General features: G+C 40.1%; 1 protein-coding gene across 17 annotated transcripts in view; it reads right to left on the reverse strand.

Moving 5' to 3' along the window:
- Positions 1 to 1,222: 1,222 nt before the first annotated feature.
- Positions 1,223 to 16,612, reverse strand: part of LOC117425531 (kinesin-like protein KIF1B) — an 85,164-nt gene continuing 69,774 nt past the window's right edge. For 9 of the 17 annotated variants that reach the window (XM_058993171.1, XM_058993174.1, XM_058993175.1 and 6 more), the window contains 15 exons: positions 16,186 to 16,252; positions 15,597 to 15,681; positions 15,063 to 15,168; positions 12,492 to 12,518; positions 10,531 to 10,645; positions 10,094 to 10,227; positions 9,867 to 9,928; positions 9,250 to 9,395; positions 8,021 to 8,263; positions 7,821 to 7,892; positions 7,371 to 7,492; positions 6,807 to 6,959; positions 6,422 to 6,614; positions 5,872 to 5,990; positions 1,223 to 5,151 (listed from right to left, as the gene is read on the reverse strand). In XM_058993171.1, coding sequence (XP_058849154.1) covers positions 5,109 to 5,151; positions 5,872 to 5,990; positions 6,422 to 6,614; positions 6,807 to 6,959; positions 7,371 to 7,492; positions 7,821 to 7,892; positions 8,021 to 8,263; positions 9,250 to 9,395; positions 9,867 to 9,928; positions 10,094 to 10,227; positions 10,531 to 10,645; positions 12,492 to 12,518; positions 15,063 to 15,168; positions 15,597 to 15,681; positions 16,186 to 16,252 — 1,687 coding nt within the window. In that variant the 3' untranslated portion in view covers positions 1,223 to 5,108. The remainder of the gene's footprint in view (positions 5,152 to 5,871; positions 5,991 to 6,421; positions 6,615 to 6,806; positions 6,960 to 7,370; positions 7,493 to 7,820; positions 7,893 to 8,020; positions 8,264 to 9,249; positions 9,396 to 9,866; positions 9,929 to 10,093; positions 10,228 to 10,530; positions 10,646 to 12,491; positions 12,519 to 15,062; positions 15,169 to 15,596; positions 15,682 to 16,185; positions 16,253 to 16,612) is intronic. The other 8 variants (XM_058993173.1, XM_058993179.1, XM_058993190.1 and 5 more) reach the window with 1 other exon arrangement.

Consider the following 16,612-nt stretch of genomic DNA (forward strand, 5'->3'; position numbering starts at 1 on the left):
TTGGTTTCTATGGAACTTGCCCCATTTATGTATTTTTTAAAAGCTGTATACCCCTGCATGCTTGTGTTTCATATAAATGCTGCATTTAATTTGAGTCTACCTTCTTCACAGCCACGTTTGGGCATACAGTCAATTGTACCAGTATAATTATTATACTCTTAAAAAAATCATGTTTTTAAATGCTGTTTCTAATGCATCTTTTAATATATCTGATGTAAATGTATTAACAATTGCAAATGTATTTTATGCTATGTACAGTGTCGATGTTTTACAGGAGAGGCGCTATATAAAAATACAATTGATTGATCGATTCATTGATTGATTGCCAATCGTACTACCCGGCTCTGTAGGTGCCCGCATTTCAGTTGTAAAAATCTCTGGGAGCGGAAGAGAGTTGTCTTTCACCACCTGGCATGTAGGTTTCTAAATGCTCAATAACTGTTTAAGGAAACTATTTCAGCACATCTTTCCTGTAAATCACAAGCAGAGCTCCTTCCTGGTTTAATCCACTTCCTTGTGTGACTTGGGGCAGACTCGTACATCTTTATATACTAACAGTGACACCTTATGTGAAGCTGTAGAGATTTGTATCATGCATGAAATGTATCTTGACTTGTTATAAAACGCGGTCTGAAGTGTAACCTGTGTACCTACCTCCCAACTGGAATTTGAATCCTGTGTCTGGGCTGGGCAGATATGATGCATGTTCAGTGGCAGGGTAGTATTGGATACAATTGTAATGTTTAATGTAGATTGTATTTAAGAGTTCATATTTTGTTGTAACAATATAAATGCATGTAGTCATTCAGTAGAGTGAAGCGCAGAAGCCATGCCTGCCCCTTCTGAACCACCACTCATTTTAAACTGTATGGGACAAATCGCAGGTGACACTCAATCACAAAGGGCATTGGGCCTCCTGGTCACAGCTGGAACCAAACCATGCTCAAGGTAACTCTTTATTGGGGTCTGTCTTCATCATCTCCAACCCCAATTTCTCCAGCACACTATTGTTTTGCCAAGATGACTAGTAACATGTGAATTTTGTACAGCTGATGACTTATAACAAGTACTGTTGTCTTAATGTGTTACACACACATGTATGTGTGTATGCATGCGTGTATTTATCCATAACATGCATGTATATACTGTATGTGTGTGAATACACTTATGCAATGGTTGAATCACTCTCATGATGGCTGATAAACAACACAGAACTCAGGACTTATTCTGCTAATGCACTGGTTGTACCTTTATTGTTATCTCGTTCACTAAACAGTTCAGTGGTACAAGATTACACACACAGAATTAGATATATCTGCATTACACGTCTAGGCTATACAGCGAATGGATTATAATTAGTACAAATACATGAAATATATTTACATTTTAATTCAAGCTCCATACAACATATATATTTACAAAATAAATGTATGAAAATGAAGCAAATCTGACGAATAAATAATGTACAGTGCCGATGATCTGAAACAAAAACCGGTGCTAAAGGGAATGCCAACCTTCAGTTTCAAATGAAATTGTTCTTTCTGGGGCAACTTGCTTTAGATTTGGGGAATCTTTTTTTGTTTGTTTGTTTGTTGTGATTTTAATTGGATTTTTTTTTTTTTTAAATAATGGATGATAAGCGTTAAGATGAAATTGGTGAATAGATGAGTAAGGAGCTGGACTTTGTAGACCTCAGCCAAAAGTACAATTAGATGTTCAAGATATTACCTTCTATTATAAACCTAATATAGGCCCACTTTCAACATCATAATCCTATGGTATAGAACTAGGCTATCGCTAAGAACACCATTTAGTGTTCAAGTTAAAGATCACCTGTAAAGAAATTGAAATCTTTGAAACAGGTTGACATGTCCTTTCAAACAGGAAGCACACAAATTAAACCAGTTCCCAATAACAATAATAAAAAAAATCTCGGACCACAATGGTATTTGGGAGAACCAGCCACGATGGGCTAATAAAATGCAAACAGGCGTCATCTTACTGACAGCACATTCCGCACTTCCGCACTACTGGCACTGATGCAGCAGCATCAGTGCCAGTCCCCTTACCAGTAATACCAGGATTTCCAATCGAACGACCCTTCACTTTAGCATCACACTGCTTCATTTTGTTCAAGTATATGTTTAGGTAGAGTTAGCGGAATGACTTTTATTAAAAATATGCAAACCTTTGTACTGTATGCCTTTCTGTCCTACTATTGAATTCTACTGTGCAAAGAACTGCAACCCAATATATATATATATATATACACACGACACATGTTAAAATAATAATAAATACAGTTAATAAAGTCTCTACACTTTGCGTTAACCAGCAACTCAAAATTAATGAAAACCTTTGCTCTGACAAACTGCACAGGGTCTTCATTTTGCATAGCCACTTTTAAACCAACTATTGACTACTAGTTATAAGGGCCAGACATTCTGACAGCTGTTATAAAGTATGGATTTCATGCAAGTGATCTTGTAAATTCATTTCATTGTCAACTAGCCGATGGTAATATTTCAGTGTATGTTAAGCTGAAAGGGCCAGGACAGGTTGACATTCTGTGTATGTATGGGTGCCTGTGCTCTGCAGGCTAGCTGACCCCAGACTCTGGGCACCTCATGAAGAATAGCCACGCTCTGTTTGAAGAGAAATGAAAAGTATGCTGTATCAAAAGGTCAATAAGTGGTGTAAAGAATGCATGTCCTTAGTCTGTATTTCCCTGGTCCACTCATTCCCAGCCTCTTTTCTTTAAGTGTGTTGGATTGCATGTACTACTGGTTGGCTGGCCAGAGTCACAATCCCCTGTATTGTCACACTTCAGTCAGGCTGGTTTGTAAAATATTGAACAATGCAAATTCCATCATCCCTTTCAAACCAATACAGCAATACTGTACTGTAAAATTATTGTAAAATTATTGTAAAAGAACAATTGTAAGGAATCCATCTAAATGTTGAATAGATATAAAAGTATTTTATAGGCCTATGTTTCATCCAGTTTATTTCTGACACCCAGTTTCAGATTTATGCAGAGCAAAGTTTTTAATTAATGTTTTTAAAACAATAAAAATCAAGAGTATTTTAGTTTGTTACTTCATTTCGGTGATATTCTGTAATGCAACGAATTCAGCAGGACTTACCACTCCATTCATTAACCATGTACCTCTTACTTCAGGTTAACCAATCCTGGCAGTCAGTGCTTGCTAGTACAGTATCTAAAGCACATTAAAATCAGCAGCTAACAATACTGTGCCTGCTCACACCTCTCCTGCAGCCATCTTTAAGATCAGCCTAGTCCTGCATACTCCCATTATGACTTCATGAGGAATGAAAGTGCTAAACATTGTAACCTAGGAAAGACTTTTCCCCATAACTCAAATAAGTTATCTTCTAGTGACATGATTAGCAATGCTGTAATATTTTCTTAGCTACAAAAGGCTTTGATCATTTTGTCATTGCTATTTCAGGTCATAAACATCTGGGCATTTGCATATAATCTAAAACATATATATGCTTGGCACAGTCCAATGCTGTACCTCAGGTATATATCCTGGATATTGAAGAAGCTCATTTAGGTTCTGGTGCATGTTCTAATCCAATAGTACTTGGAACCCTTGAAGGATCTAAAATGACCTCATTATTCTAGTACCATCTACAGACCTTCCAGTAGTTTTCAAGCTGTAGGAAGCTGTAAATAACAGTGCCTGATATTAACATCCCTTTGGCCAAATCATTGTGAGAATAAACCTGCACTAAAACATCCAGGGAATATTAAAAGATATAAAATACAAATTAAAAGTCAAATCAAATAAAATTATCTGTCTTGCAATCGCCGCTGCAGACACGTCACTGGTACAAACATTATTCTAGCACTGACATATACATAAGACATTCGTTTTTGTTTTTCGTTTTTATACAGCGTTAATGTTTTTCACCTGTATGTTGTTGTAATAGTTACAGTCCAGTAATTGGATGGTCCAATGACACAGCTGGTTATAACACAATGATTTTAGGTACATCTGCTTATATGAAGTAATACAGCACATATGTTCTGTGGGTCTGTGGAGGCTGCATCAGTTCTCTGTCTGGCCTGGAGTAAGATTATCTAGAAACATAAGTGCTTTTTGCATTGGCTTTCTGTCAGCCATTTTGGTATTTTGTTTTCTAGCTGAATACGAATACACTGCCCCCAGAGTAACTGAAATACCTAATCTCACCCGATGCTTCTTTGTTTTTCGTTCTGGTTTTTTTTTTTCGTTTTATGACACGCAAGATTGCAATTTGGTTTCGCCCATTTTACTTTTCGTTCATATTTTTCCTAAGTCTGCAATAGATTCCCGACAGAGATGATTAAAAGTTACCCAATAAAAATAAAAAGTAGGCTAACCAAAGATGCCTAAACATGCCTGCAAAAGAGAGAGGCGTTTTCTAGGTGTCTCATTCCTCTGTGTGAAGGAGTGAGACACAATTCTAATGCCAATACCGTACCTATATTGACATTCCATCAATTGTCAACCAGAGAGAAATCCTACAGACAATCGCCAACAAGCAATCTCTGTAGTGTTTTGTTAAATATGGTAATATTCCAATTTAGGCATTGCACTATTAATATAAGCAAAGTACATAATAATTTGTTAAATGGTATATATTTTGTCTGTTTTCTTTTGCTGTGTGCATGAATCTCTGCTTAACCCGAGGACAGCCATTGGTACCATGCGGGTACAACTCAAAAATGTTTCAGACTGACAGATAACACTGATAGGACAACCTTACAGACACAAAAACTCAGAATTGGAAAAAACTGCTGAAAAATCGTGCACACACAACTAGACTGTATTACAACATGCTACTAGTTAAGTTTTAGGAAAGACAAAAAGGAGGAGAAGGAGGGAGGGAGGTGAGGAGGAGGAGGAGGAGGAGGAGGAGGAGGAGGATTTGGGTAACTTAAAAAGGTGCTTTGAAGAAGAGTTAAGCCACAGGTCTACATACAAGAGAAAACCGTCAAGAATCACACAGATAAATAAGTGTTAACACTTTGTATCTTCAAAGGCAAGTCAGAAGAATAGGTACTGTATTCCCTGCACTCAGTGGAGGGACCGTTCTCAATTCTTCAGCTGCCCTGAGCACCTTCGGGCAAGTTTGGACCTAGAAACAAAAAATAAACCGTGCATTGGTAAATTCATTCATTCCATTACAACATGACCTCCAAAAGCCTACTGATTAAAACAACATGCTTTATACCATTCTGTTACAAGACTTGCCACTGGTGCCCCCTTCAGAACTCACCACTCCCACCTTTACAATCGGATTAACTGGCCCTCTTTACATACCAGATGACTGAAAGTGTGCAGCAGCCAATGACTGGAATGAGTTTCAACAAAAGTTCAAATTCGAACGGCTCATATCGGAGGTTGCTTTTAGCTGTAGGGTCGACTCATTGCTGACTTGACACTACAGATCTGTATATAGGTCTAGGAAAGACAACTGCAATCAAAACTGAAGACCAGTAAACGAACATAAATACCTACGTACTGCCAAAACATGGACACCATGTAACCGTGTAGCGTTGCATCTAGTCTCTCAATGAAATCAGACCTAAATACAGTAGTCGCATATGTGAAGATATTGTCTATCATTTAACAAAACATAAAAGAAAATGATCTGAGGATGTTTAGCATCATCAGGAGTAGTTTATATACTTTTACATTTTTTAGCACAACTAATTTCAACTAAATTAAATGCAACTGAACTCAGTGGATATAGTAATCACTGAATATAGATGATGTAAAGATGTACAGTAAGCACGGCAGCCATTTTAAATTATGACATTATTATAAATTCTGTATTAAACAACGCAGACTGTACCTTATTGTGCCAGCTAGAAGTGGGTTAAAGGCATACAACCAGTCATTCAAATCTTTGTCATTGATAGCCTGCAGTAGAAGCCCACGATGCTTGGTACACACTGCAAACGTGTTGGGCGTCTGGAGAAAGGAAACATACAGCATTCAGTAGGTTAGGCTGCGCAGTGTCTGGGTTTAGTTCTACATTGACATGTGGAGAAGTGGATAAAATGAAGAATCATTCAAAACCTAATGATAATAACAATACAGTACGTGTGCAGAGAGAGATTGTGTCATTTGGTCCTCAACCCATTAACATGCCAATGGTATTAATAAGCACTACATACTACCAAATCAGGTCACAGTATCAATAAAGGGTGATTCAAAAATCTATACTTATTATAAGAGGTCTAATAACTCCATTGTGGTCAAAATCAGTTTCAACAATCAACAGTGTTGATTCTATTTTTTGAATCATGTGTTTGGTGTCACCTGGTGGACAAATGCTGTAATTGCAATAGGGTTTCACTGGAAGAGGAAGTGTCATCAGGGTTTTCTGTGACTGAGCTCACCTTCAGCATTGCCTGCTGGTCCTCGCTGTACTCGACCTGTGCGGTGGACAGGTTCAGGATGCCCCTCTCCACGGGGTCCTTGTCGTTGTGGTACATGAAGACGTAGGGACGCCGCACCACCACAAAGTACTTCACCCACGAGTTAGACCTGGGCTCCATGAAGTTCAGGTAGCCTTTCTTAGAAACCACCGACCTGCAATGTGAAAGCTCAGCATGAGGGCAACTTCATCCCTGCTTCCAGGTAAAACCACAGATTAAAACAACCCTTCAGTGAGAAGCCTCCAAGCCCGGGAGCCTGTTGCCATTGACCTACCTTATTTTATTCTAGCATTCACTGTGAATAGTGCAATTTGAAAAGTACTGTCAAATGTTTGCAACCGCTTACCCGGGTCTCATCTCCTCGATGTCAGGGACCAGGTTGAGGAACTCGTTCTTGCCGGCTCGGGCCAGGTAGGAGGTCTCCACGATGGGGACCATGGGTAAGTTCTCATAGTCTGGACAGGAAGGGCTGGTGGCTCTGGAGTTGGCTTCTGGAGTTCTAGAACACAGTACAGAACCAGCCTTAGAGCTCAGCTGACAAGAGGACAAGTGACAGTTCTAAGCAGGGAATGCAAACACAACTAAGAAGCGACATCGCAGAGGGACGAAGCCAGGAGTTAGTTCAGTCTTTCTTCATGGCTCTGTAAGGTTGTGGTTCTTATTGCCCATTAAAACAGTGTAAAACGTCAGTGCTAAACATTTGAATAAATACCCACTGTATTTCAAGAAGTGGAGCAGAGTCATGTAACAAACTGACTGATTGTGTTTTCCTGAGGGAGGGCAAGGCTGTTTTATGAACTAGACTGATAAGAATCGTGTTTCATCAGCAGCATTAACCCCAGTGCGATCCACAGCTCACAAATCGCTGTTCATTTCTAGGAGTCTGAAATGAAAGCATCAGTCGACCTACTTTTGGTCCATGGAGTTACATCTGGAGTCCGCCAGGGAGGGGCAGGTAGATGACGGGGTGAGGGTGGCACTGCTGAAGCTCGACACTGAAGGATCCCGTCCCATCGGAGAGATATCCGACAGCTGAAACCAACACAGCACCTCAGCAATCACTCACTGCACAGCCGCGAAATGCAAGCGGCAGACATTGCATGCGTCATACTGCGCTAAGACACACTACTATAAAGGGTGTGCTGTCGAGGTTATTGATCCACTATCCAAGGTAAATGACCTTTTTCCAGTTGTTTTACAAAGCAAGCCAAAATCATTAATAAAACAGCATATAAGCACTAAACTATATATATTGCATGCAAAACTGTAATGCCTACCTAATGTAAAATAAATGCTATAAATGTTTATTCACTCTGGATGACTATCCTGCATTTGTTGTTTCATAGAAAGCTTTTCTTACTTTGCAGTCACTGATGCTGTTGCAGACCTGGTTATATTCTCTGTTGAAGGTGTGGGTTAGGAGTCGCAGGCACTAAAACAGATTGCATATACATTAGGATATACATCAGCACAAGAAAGCTATAGTTCACATAAAACTTTTAAGAAGTTGTTTCCGTGTGAATGCGAGAGCGAACGCCTCTAGCTGGCAGGCTCGGGTACCTTGGTGGCGAGCTCTTTCTCACGCTCAACCAGGCTCTCGATGTCGGTCGAGTCGTAGCCGCTGCTCTCGCTGGGGGTGATGGCGCTCTCGAAGGTGGCATTGGAGATCTGGGAGGAGATGCTGGTGGAGGTGCTCAGGGTGCCGCTGCTCATGCTGGGGGAGATGGACTCGCTCAGGGACTTGGGGGCCGTCGTCTCGCCCAGCTTCTCACGCAGCAGCAGCAGGTGCCGGGTCTTTTCAACCTGACAGGGTGCGACAAGTACTGCGTCAGCACCTTAACAGCTATGCAACAGAGCCAGGTTTGTCTGTGTCAGCACCTTAACAGCTATGCAACAGAGGCAGACTCGTCTGCAGGTACGGTTATAATGCTTTTAGCTTGATCTCACCAACAGGGGGCAGATTCATATCATTGAGGCTCACTATTACATTTTAACAAAACACATCCTTCTACTGCATCGCCCAGAGTTGTACTGTCTGCATACTGATCTAAAACCCTGACAAGCTATGATAAATATAGTACATAAACCTGCTGGTCTCCAGAATATTACTGTTACCTTTCAAGTACTGACTGAACTCCCTAATAAAGTGTCACATGCTATTATTGTCCCCCGCTGCGGAAATAAATCACTAATCTTGTCAGTTTAAATCCCTTTACCTTTGGAACAGACATAACTAATTCCAGTCACAGTGTGTCTCCAGGTCTAAGGGACCTCTTCTCCTGTCCTGTCGAATATACAATCAGCCCTGATGGAGAGAGGCTGATGCACAACTACTGACTGCTCTGCATCTCAGATTGCTGGACCCCGGCAAGCTTTCTATTATCTCCTTATGATTGCCAATGTGTGCAAAATGAACGGATGGTGACACACACTTGAAGTCCAATTTCACAGCCTCATTTATGAGCGGAGTTTCAATTCAATGACGCTACTTCGGTTTAAATTATCATTGAGAATCAAAAGGTCTTGAAAGGTGAACAGTGCGACTTTAGAGAGACACATTCCATGCCCTCGTTTGTCATAAAATAGGGCTTATTTTACAACAGAATTACAACCTTTTTTATTTTTAATTATCTGCCAACATAATTCACATCAAAAACAAAATAAAAAGCCCCATTGGCCTGAAAAAAAATCAGTAGAACACAACAGGAAACAATTCTGACAGGACAAGTGCAAGAGTAGGAATCTCAAGGTGATGAACGTCACAAAGCCTTGGTTTCCATGGCGCCCACCTCATGCAGCAGGTCTAGTTTCTCAAGCTCCCATTGGTGCTCCAGAATGAGGCTGTCTCCGCGAGGTCTCCACCCAGCCAGGTTCTCCTCGCCCCTGACGTACGCCACCGATGTATCCAGGACCTTTCTCCTCCTCCTCTGCATACCTGGGACAGACAGCAATGCACTCATTGACCGCTAAGCAGATACCCCATTTTATACCATGGACATTAGAATGACTCCTAGCATCAAAGCAAAAATATCTGCACAGTGGTTTTTAAACAACCTGCTACCTGCTTAGCAATGATTGTATTCAGATCTAAATCCAGCAGACCTAAAACAGCTTGTAATGAAAATGCATGCCAAGATGCTGTATAATTTCTGCATGGCTTCAGTCCAGGTAAATGCAGATTATTATTTTTGAAATCAATCTAAGATAACTACTAGGCATTCCGGGTGTTACTATGGGCCTAAATTAGCCAAGAAAAAGGTTGGTAGCATGTTCTAGATTTTAAGTTCTCACAAGAAAACTTTTAACATATGAATGTGGAATTCAGCAAATGCAACTTTTCAACAATAAAATATGGTAGTTAAAATCATCTCTCTGAAATATTAAAACTATATTTAAAACTACTTACCTGGGCTACCTGTGTCTGCCATTTTACACAAGCTCAGCTCATGGATCCCAGTCACTCTGTTACTGTAGAAAATACATTTAAAAAACAAATCAACACACGGTAATACCGACGACCCTATGTACATCACAAGCCCAGCCATTTCCAAAGCTGTAGACGATGGGATTTACTTCAAACTGATTTTTTTTTAAAAACTGATTTGATAAACTTGTGCAAGATGTGTACCGTACCAGTCAGGTGACTTGGAGTAGCCTCTGCCAAACAGGCTCTTCAGAGAGCCAGGGGGGGAGATTTTAGCATCCCGAGAGTAGAACACCATACAGACGTCCTTCGTGATCACAGCCGGCTGGATGCAGTGGTCAAGCTATCACACAGAGAGAAGGGGAAAATGGTGTTATACTGTGCATAACATCTGATTTATAAAGCTTTTTCAAATGAAAGGAGAGATGAATAGAAAAGGGGTTCAGTGGTGAGGTTGATGACTGCTGCTTCTTGTGATGAATGCCGTTTTCAAAATGTTGTTCCAGCAAGGACTGTGTAGCGTGAAAACTGCATTGTCAAAGCTGTATACATTAATATGTAAAACTACGTGCCTAAAGGGGCTGGCTTTCTGATTCGCTTTCCCCTCAAACCTCGTTCAGAGTTTGAGAGGCACAGCAGCACTCACCTCGAGGTACGCAGACAGGGTCATGTAAATCTTCTCCCCGTACGGAGTCACGCGGTTCAGGAGAAGAGAGTTGTGTAGAGAGCTGTCCCACACTGCCTCAAATCGGTAGAAGGTCCTGAAATATACAGAGACATCACCTGGGTGACAGGGATACAAACCCATGGAAAAGAGCCACAATGATGACATCCCTGCATTTTAGCAATTTAACTACAAGCCACGTATAAAGCTTATAAAATGTGAGATTATTTGTTTGGTGCATTCTGTTCTATTGCTTTGTTAGGTAGGAGGCTGGAATCTTGCTTGCACACAGAATCCGTTTTATCTTTTCAGTTTTTAATAATAAACTAGATTAGATCAACAGATTCCTTTCTATCTGTACAGTTACTTTTACAAAATAATACTTTTAATATACTGCACTTTAACAATAACAACCTACCGATGCATATTTGTCAGCGAATAATTTATTTCTATTTGAAATTACTTTTTTTGTAATTTGCAAAAACCTCCAATAAAAACTTGGTAAAAGACTTTGTTTGCTATTAAAATGCTGTATATAAAATATAAATAAACCTTGAAATGAATCAAATGTCAGTCTCAGTAGGAAGAACCTAGTGATATTATTAACGTCATACTCATAGAACAGATTTAATGTCCCCACAATTCACTTGAACATGTGATAAAGATGCACGTCAATGTGCAATTCCGTTTACTACACTCAGCACAGCTACTCCATTATAAAATGGAAATTTGTACCAAAAGAAAATGGATGGGCTATAAAACTGACACATGTAGCAGCAAGTCCCTGACATACACTTTTTCTTTTTAGGTGAAATCAAAGATCTGTCAGGATTCTCTCTTTAGTATTTTCTGTTCTCAACAGTTCTTTATTTTGTTGTTGTTAGCGGTGTGAATGTAAGGTTTATCTAAGGGTGCCTGTGTCACATCAATGTGTCGCGCTCTGCTGACTGCTCATGTGTTACATCCGGTCTGGGACACAGCGAGGCTCCCATGGTGTCTCAATGAGTCACACCACCAACCAGCCTTGACAACAGTGACAGCACAGACTGCGGTCACGTGTATGAGCACCACAGCGTCTCTTTGAATAACACTGATTGAATTTAAAAATGCTCAGAAGCAGAGCAGAACTTAATTTTTTTATATATAGCCCCAAGGCTACAGCTCTCAAATCTTTTTTAATAGCTGTGATTCTCACTGTCACCTCAGATCATTTGGGGAGCTGTGTAGGGAATCCCAGTACTGAGTTCCCTCTGCTCTATTTGGCGCTAGACAGACAGACAGACAGGGTGACACAAAACGAACCCAGCTGAGCTACCCTCCCACGCCCTTCTCCAGTCTCAGGTCCACCGTAAGAGACAGAGTGATCTCTACAGCGCAGTCATTCACAGGTTGACAGACCAAGTAGACTGCATGACTTTCGTGTTTAGATTTAGCCTTGTTTAATTAAGACACTTGAGACTGGGTGTATTCTGGATCAAGGTTAGAATATCTCTAACAGTATCTCTTCAGTGTATCTCCATGTGAATAGGCAGGGCACCATTAGAACTATTTAAATGGGAGCGATATTTCGATCCACCACCCTTTAAAAGACTATACCCCCGTAGGACCTATTCACAAAACATCAAGGACTTTTTAAAGAAATGCTTTGTTAAGGACTGTTTTTTTTAATCCCATTTTTTTCAAAATACTAATTAACCTAAAGAGCAAATGTATGAACACTCTTAAAAAAAAAACAGTCCTCAAAACATTCCTTAAGTGAATACTGTATGGGGCCTATACAGTATATCTTAGTTTATAAGCGTGAAAAACATAATAAAAAAAAGACACAAAACTAATAATAAAATACAAAACTAACAGCATGTTAAAATATAGCACTAGAGGTGTCAAAGTGCTTTCTATTGAAAAAAGAACTTTATGAGCAGAATTAGCACACAAAAAGGTACCTAGGTATTTCCTTATCAAGACAAATCCTGTAAAACACAAGGAGGGTCCATTAGCAGCAGGAAAAGGAAGAAAAAAAAAGAAGAGAAAAATAAAACAGGCTTAAAGGAAATTAAAAGCAGAAATAAAACTGCAGACATTATTGCAATGCAAAATACATGATGAGGTAATGAGGCAGACAAGAAGAAATGATGACCCAGGATAATGGAACAAGCGACACACAAAGAAAAAAAGGACAAAAAACAGACAGCGTTCCATTGACATATGAAACAGATATTGGACAGGATCCGGTCTGAAGTCAATGCACCTGGTTTAGTTAAATCATTACAGTCAAACCTTGCTTGCAATCAGACCTCCCCCCTAGCACATGTGGACCTGGCCTGTAATGTATCTGTGCAGCCACCAGGTGTCACTGTTGCCCCCTCAAAAGTTGACCTTCAAATAAGCATTAGCTAGGTAGGTCTCTATGTGTCGCTTCAACAAAAGAAGAAAAAAATGTGCAAATTCATCTGGTTGCTCACGACTTTTATTAGCAACACCATGAACTATCAACTACTGTGCTGAACTGATGCAATCAAGACAGTTCCCATTATCTGACCACTTCCATTATCTCAGGCAAGGCCATCTCAGCTGTCATCAATAGATCTCATTCCCTTATAGCTTCTGTCCTCTGAGGAACAGAGCGCAACCACTACGGCAATTACACCTCCTGACTCAGTGAATGATGTCAGCATCTGTAAATGAGTCAGTAACATGATAATACTTTGAAAAGACATTTTATAAATATGAAATCGTAACACCTGACAATCTTTTCAATGCCAATGGCAGAGGCAGCCGAGATGAATGGTGCGATTTGCTGCTTTGCCGCACTTCAATAGCTTTATAAAGAAGAAAATCGGCTTAACAACATAGAGCAGGCTCAGGAAGAGATTGCAATTGTTACATTGTGTGGGCTGCTTGAGACTCCCAGCACATGAGATCTTTCTAGAGCCAACACCTGGGATACATACACCGCCCCCACCCCCCCATCTAAATTGTGCACTTGCTGTTAATAATCTTTGAATACAAAATAATATCCTGCACTCTCGTTGCTGATTGCCAAAGCTTTAATAGTCCACAGTAATTCTATTCATTAGTAGAATGGAAGTTTTCACATAGAAACTTGTCTTGTGTCAGCCCTTGTAGTCCTTTTCTTGCAGGAGCAGCAGAACTAGCTGGCCACACTTTGCTCCCCTTGCTGTTTCCTCCCCCACACACTGCTGCTGGGACCAGCTCCCTGCTGTGAGGGATCAGGATCCAGGAACCTGCCGTGGCTCCAAGCTCACCTCATCCCTTCAGCTGTCAGAGCTTAGACTGAACACACAGCCTTCCGAAGCAGCCCAGCAGCACACACCAGGTCTCCAGACCTCTCCTAGTCTTTAGCACACCAGGTTTCACAGACTCCGATTAGCACTACTTTAATTGTCTTCCACTTCAGGGATGGAGATAACACAATAACCACCTTGCTACAAACAGGTTATAATTCCGTCTACAACAAGTGTATTCTGTTGTTGGATTGTACATTTTGTTAAACTCATAAAAGCTACATTTCAGTCTTCCACCTTATGGACTGTAGTTTCCAGCAGTATTCAGCTGAAACGTTCAGAGAGAAAAGGGAGTCGGTGGATCCCAGGTGCATGTGATAGAAGCTGTTGGAACCTGCTGCAAGGTCAGAGCTGTCTCTGCTCCCCAGACAGACAGCAGTCTGGTACAGTGCAGAACTGGCAGGCAGTACTCTAATCTCAGCTGCTGAACAGTGGCGATTGCTAATACCACGTTTCCATCAGAACCATTCTACCAGCTTGTACACTTCGGTCTGATCTCGCTCCAGTATTAACTCTTACCTTAGCACCATTTGTTAACACATGCCGTCGGAAATCACGTTGGAACCTCACAAGACTCCTAGGTCCCAGTCTGAGGTAGTGTATATAAATATATGTAAAACATGTCTTTTTTTTTTTGGTCCTGTTCTCATGTATATTCAATAAAGGAGTTCCGTTTTGAAATATGTAACTCAATCTCGCATTCTTTAGCTCGACAAAAATAATTCAGGACTGAAAGGGTTAAAAAATTTGCAGGTTTGGTCACAATCAAATGGATTAAGATTCCTACCAGCCAGCAATCCTAACCTGAGCTGACAAAGGGTCCAAATTCAACTCTGTTCGATTTCATTTCAACACTGATGTTACGAAACAGAACTGATTTTAAATCCTTTTCAAAATTAGTCCAGGTGGCAGATGGAAACATAAGATTAATGTAGTTCAAGCCCAAATCAGAGAACAGACCTGTAAAGGATGTGACACTGTAATGACAGCCACAGCAGGGTCAGGGAGAGATAGAAAGTAATGCATTGAAAAAAAAAATAAATTAAAGATCAGTCCCAATCTGAAGCATTAAAAACCTTATCCTTCAGGCCTCTTTCTAACAAGGTGTAAAAACGTACATTAAACTTGGATTACTTCATTGCTTTGACTGATTTCCGTAGTAATGGAGAAGTAGTTTTCAAATCCTGCTTTAAGTCCCCTCACACGTACCTGTTGGAATTGTGTGAAGACTTGATGTTCTTTGCTGAGATTATATTCAGAGACAAAACAGCATCTGCAGCAGTGTCATCAACCGTCGGTTTATTTCTGATGCGACCTTTTAATAATGAAAATAAAATAATAAACACGAATTCCATGAGAAAATAAGAAATGCCAAAGATGATAAACAGCATTGAATCTTTGTTACAGAACACGGCTTCTGTTGGTCAGAATTTTCACCAAATTTAAAATATACTTGAAATACTGTACAAGTGCTTAGCTTTAATCTGAAACTATGGCAAAAAATATACCATCACCTGACAGAAATAACTAGTTTTGCTTCATAAAGTCGAATGAACCCTAAAGATGCACTTATTCTCCTCTGTATTTTTATTTATTTATTTTTTTAACTCTTTGACTCTACTACAGTCTGCACTGTTTATTACAATATATTTTTATGACGATCAATTGTCTCTCTGTATTTACCTATTTTCATTTTAGTGTTCTAGATGCTAATAAAGGTTGTAGAGGAGCTTCAGCACTCACCTACAACCAGCTCTCGCACATCCTTCCAGTGCAGCTCACTGCCTTTCTCGTGGATGATGGTGACTGTGATTCTGCGCTGAATACCCTGAGGAACACAAGGGATTGCAATCCTCACTTTCAAGTCAGGTATTCAAATCGATGGCACCATTATTACACAACGGATAGGAATTCACAAAAAGAATACAGCATTCTCTCTCTCCAATACTGTAATGTACAGTTTATACAAAATTGCACCACTCAAACAAATGCATGTAAATGTGCACATTTTAAAACAGTCAGTCTCTCAGATGATGTCATTCTTCATTTCCAATGTTTCCAATGAGAGATGCAAGCTTGGAACATAATCTCCCTGCTCTACTATATAAAGAAAATCTACAGCTGCTGATTGCTGAAATGCATTAAAAAAAACACATCAGTCTCTCTGAAGAATTTCATGCTTCGTGCACACTTTTCCAATGAGAGACTTAGAGATACAACCCTGAAAAAAGAAGCCCTTTTGCTACAGGTAATAAGAATATTAATTTAAAAAAAAAACATTTCAGCAGCTCTTTGCTCAAATGCTTTAAAAACGTCTTTAAAATAGTCATACCTGATGAAGCAGGTAAGTGCCGTGACAGGGGAGGCCTCCCGTGTGATCCACGACTGCAGGGATATACCTGCAGAAACAGAATAGGAATCAGTCAGGGTCTCAACCGGAGTTAGAAAAGGACACAGCTGGACCAGTACCAGTAGGATACAATACTGTATAAAATCACTACCTTAAAAGGGTTGGTTTGTTGTACAATGAACACTTTTACTTTTTGTCACATATGTATAAAATGAATGCTGTCTGATTTCTTATAAAAGAGGCAGTGAATATAAAAGGGTGCACATTGCACCCCATATAAATGTGCCAGTGTGGCTCTGGGTGTGTAATACGAAACTTTCCAAAAGCAAACGGGTTTGATGCCAACTCGGGATCGAAAGATCTGGGAAGCCATGCAACAGAATCCCAATGATCTCCATTAACTTTCTAA

This window comes from Acipenser ruthenus, chromosome 20 (genome assembly GCF_902713425.1).
Source record: "Acipenser ruthenus chromosome 20, fAciRut3.2 maternal haplotype, whole genome shotgun sequence".
Taxonomy (NCBI): domain Eukaryota; kingdom Metazoa; phylum Chordata; class Actinopteri; order Acipenseriformes; family Acipenseridae; genus Acipenser; species Acipenser ruthenus.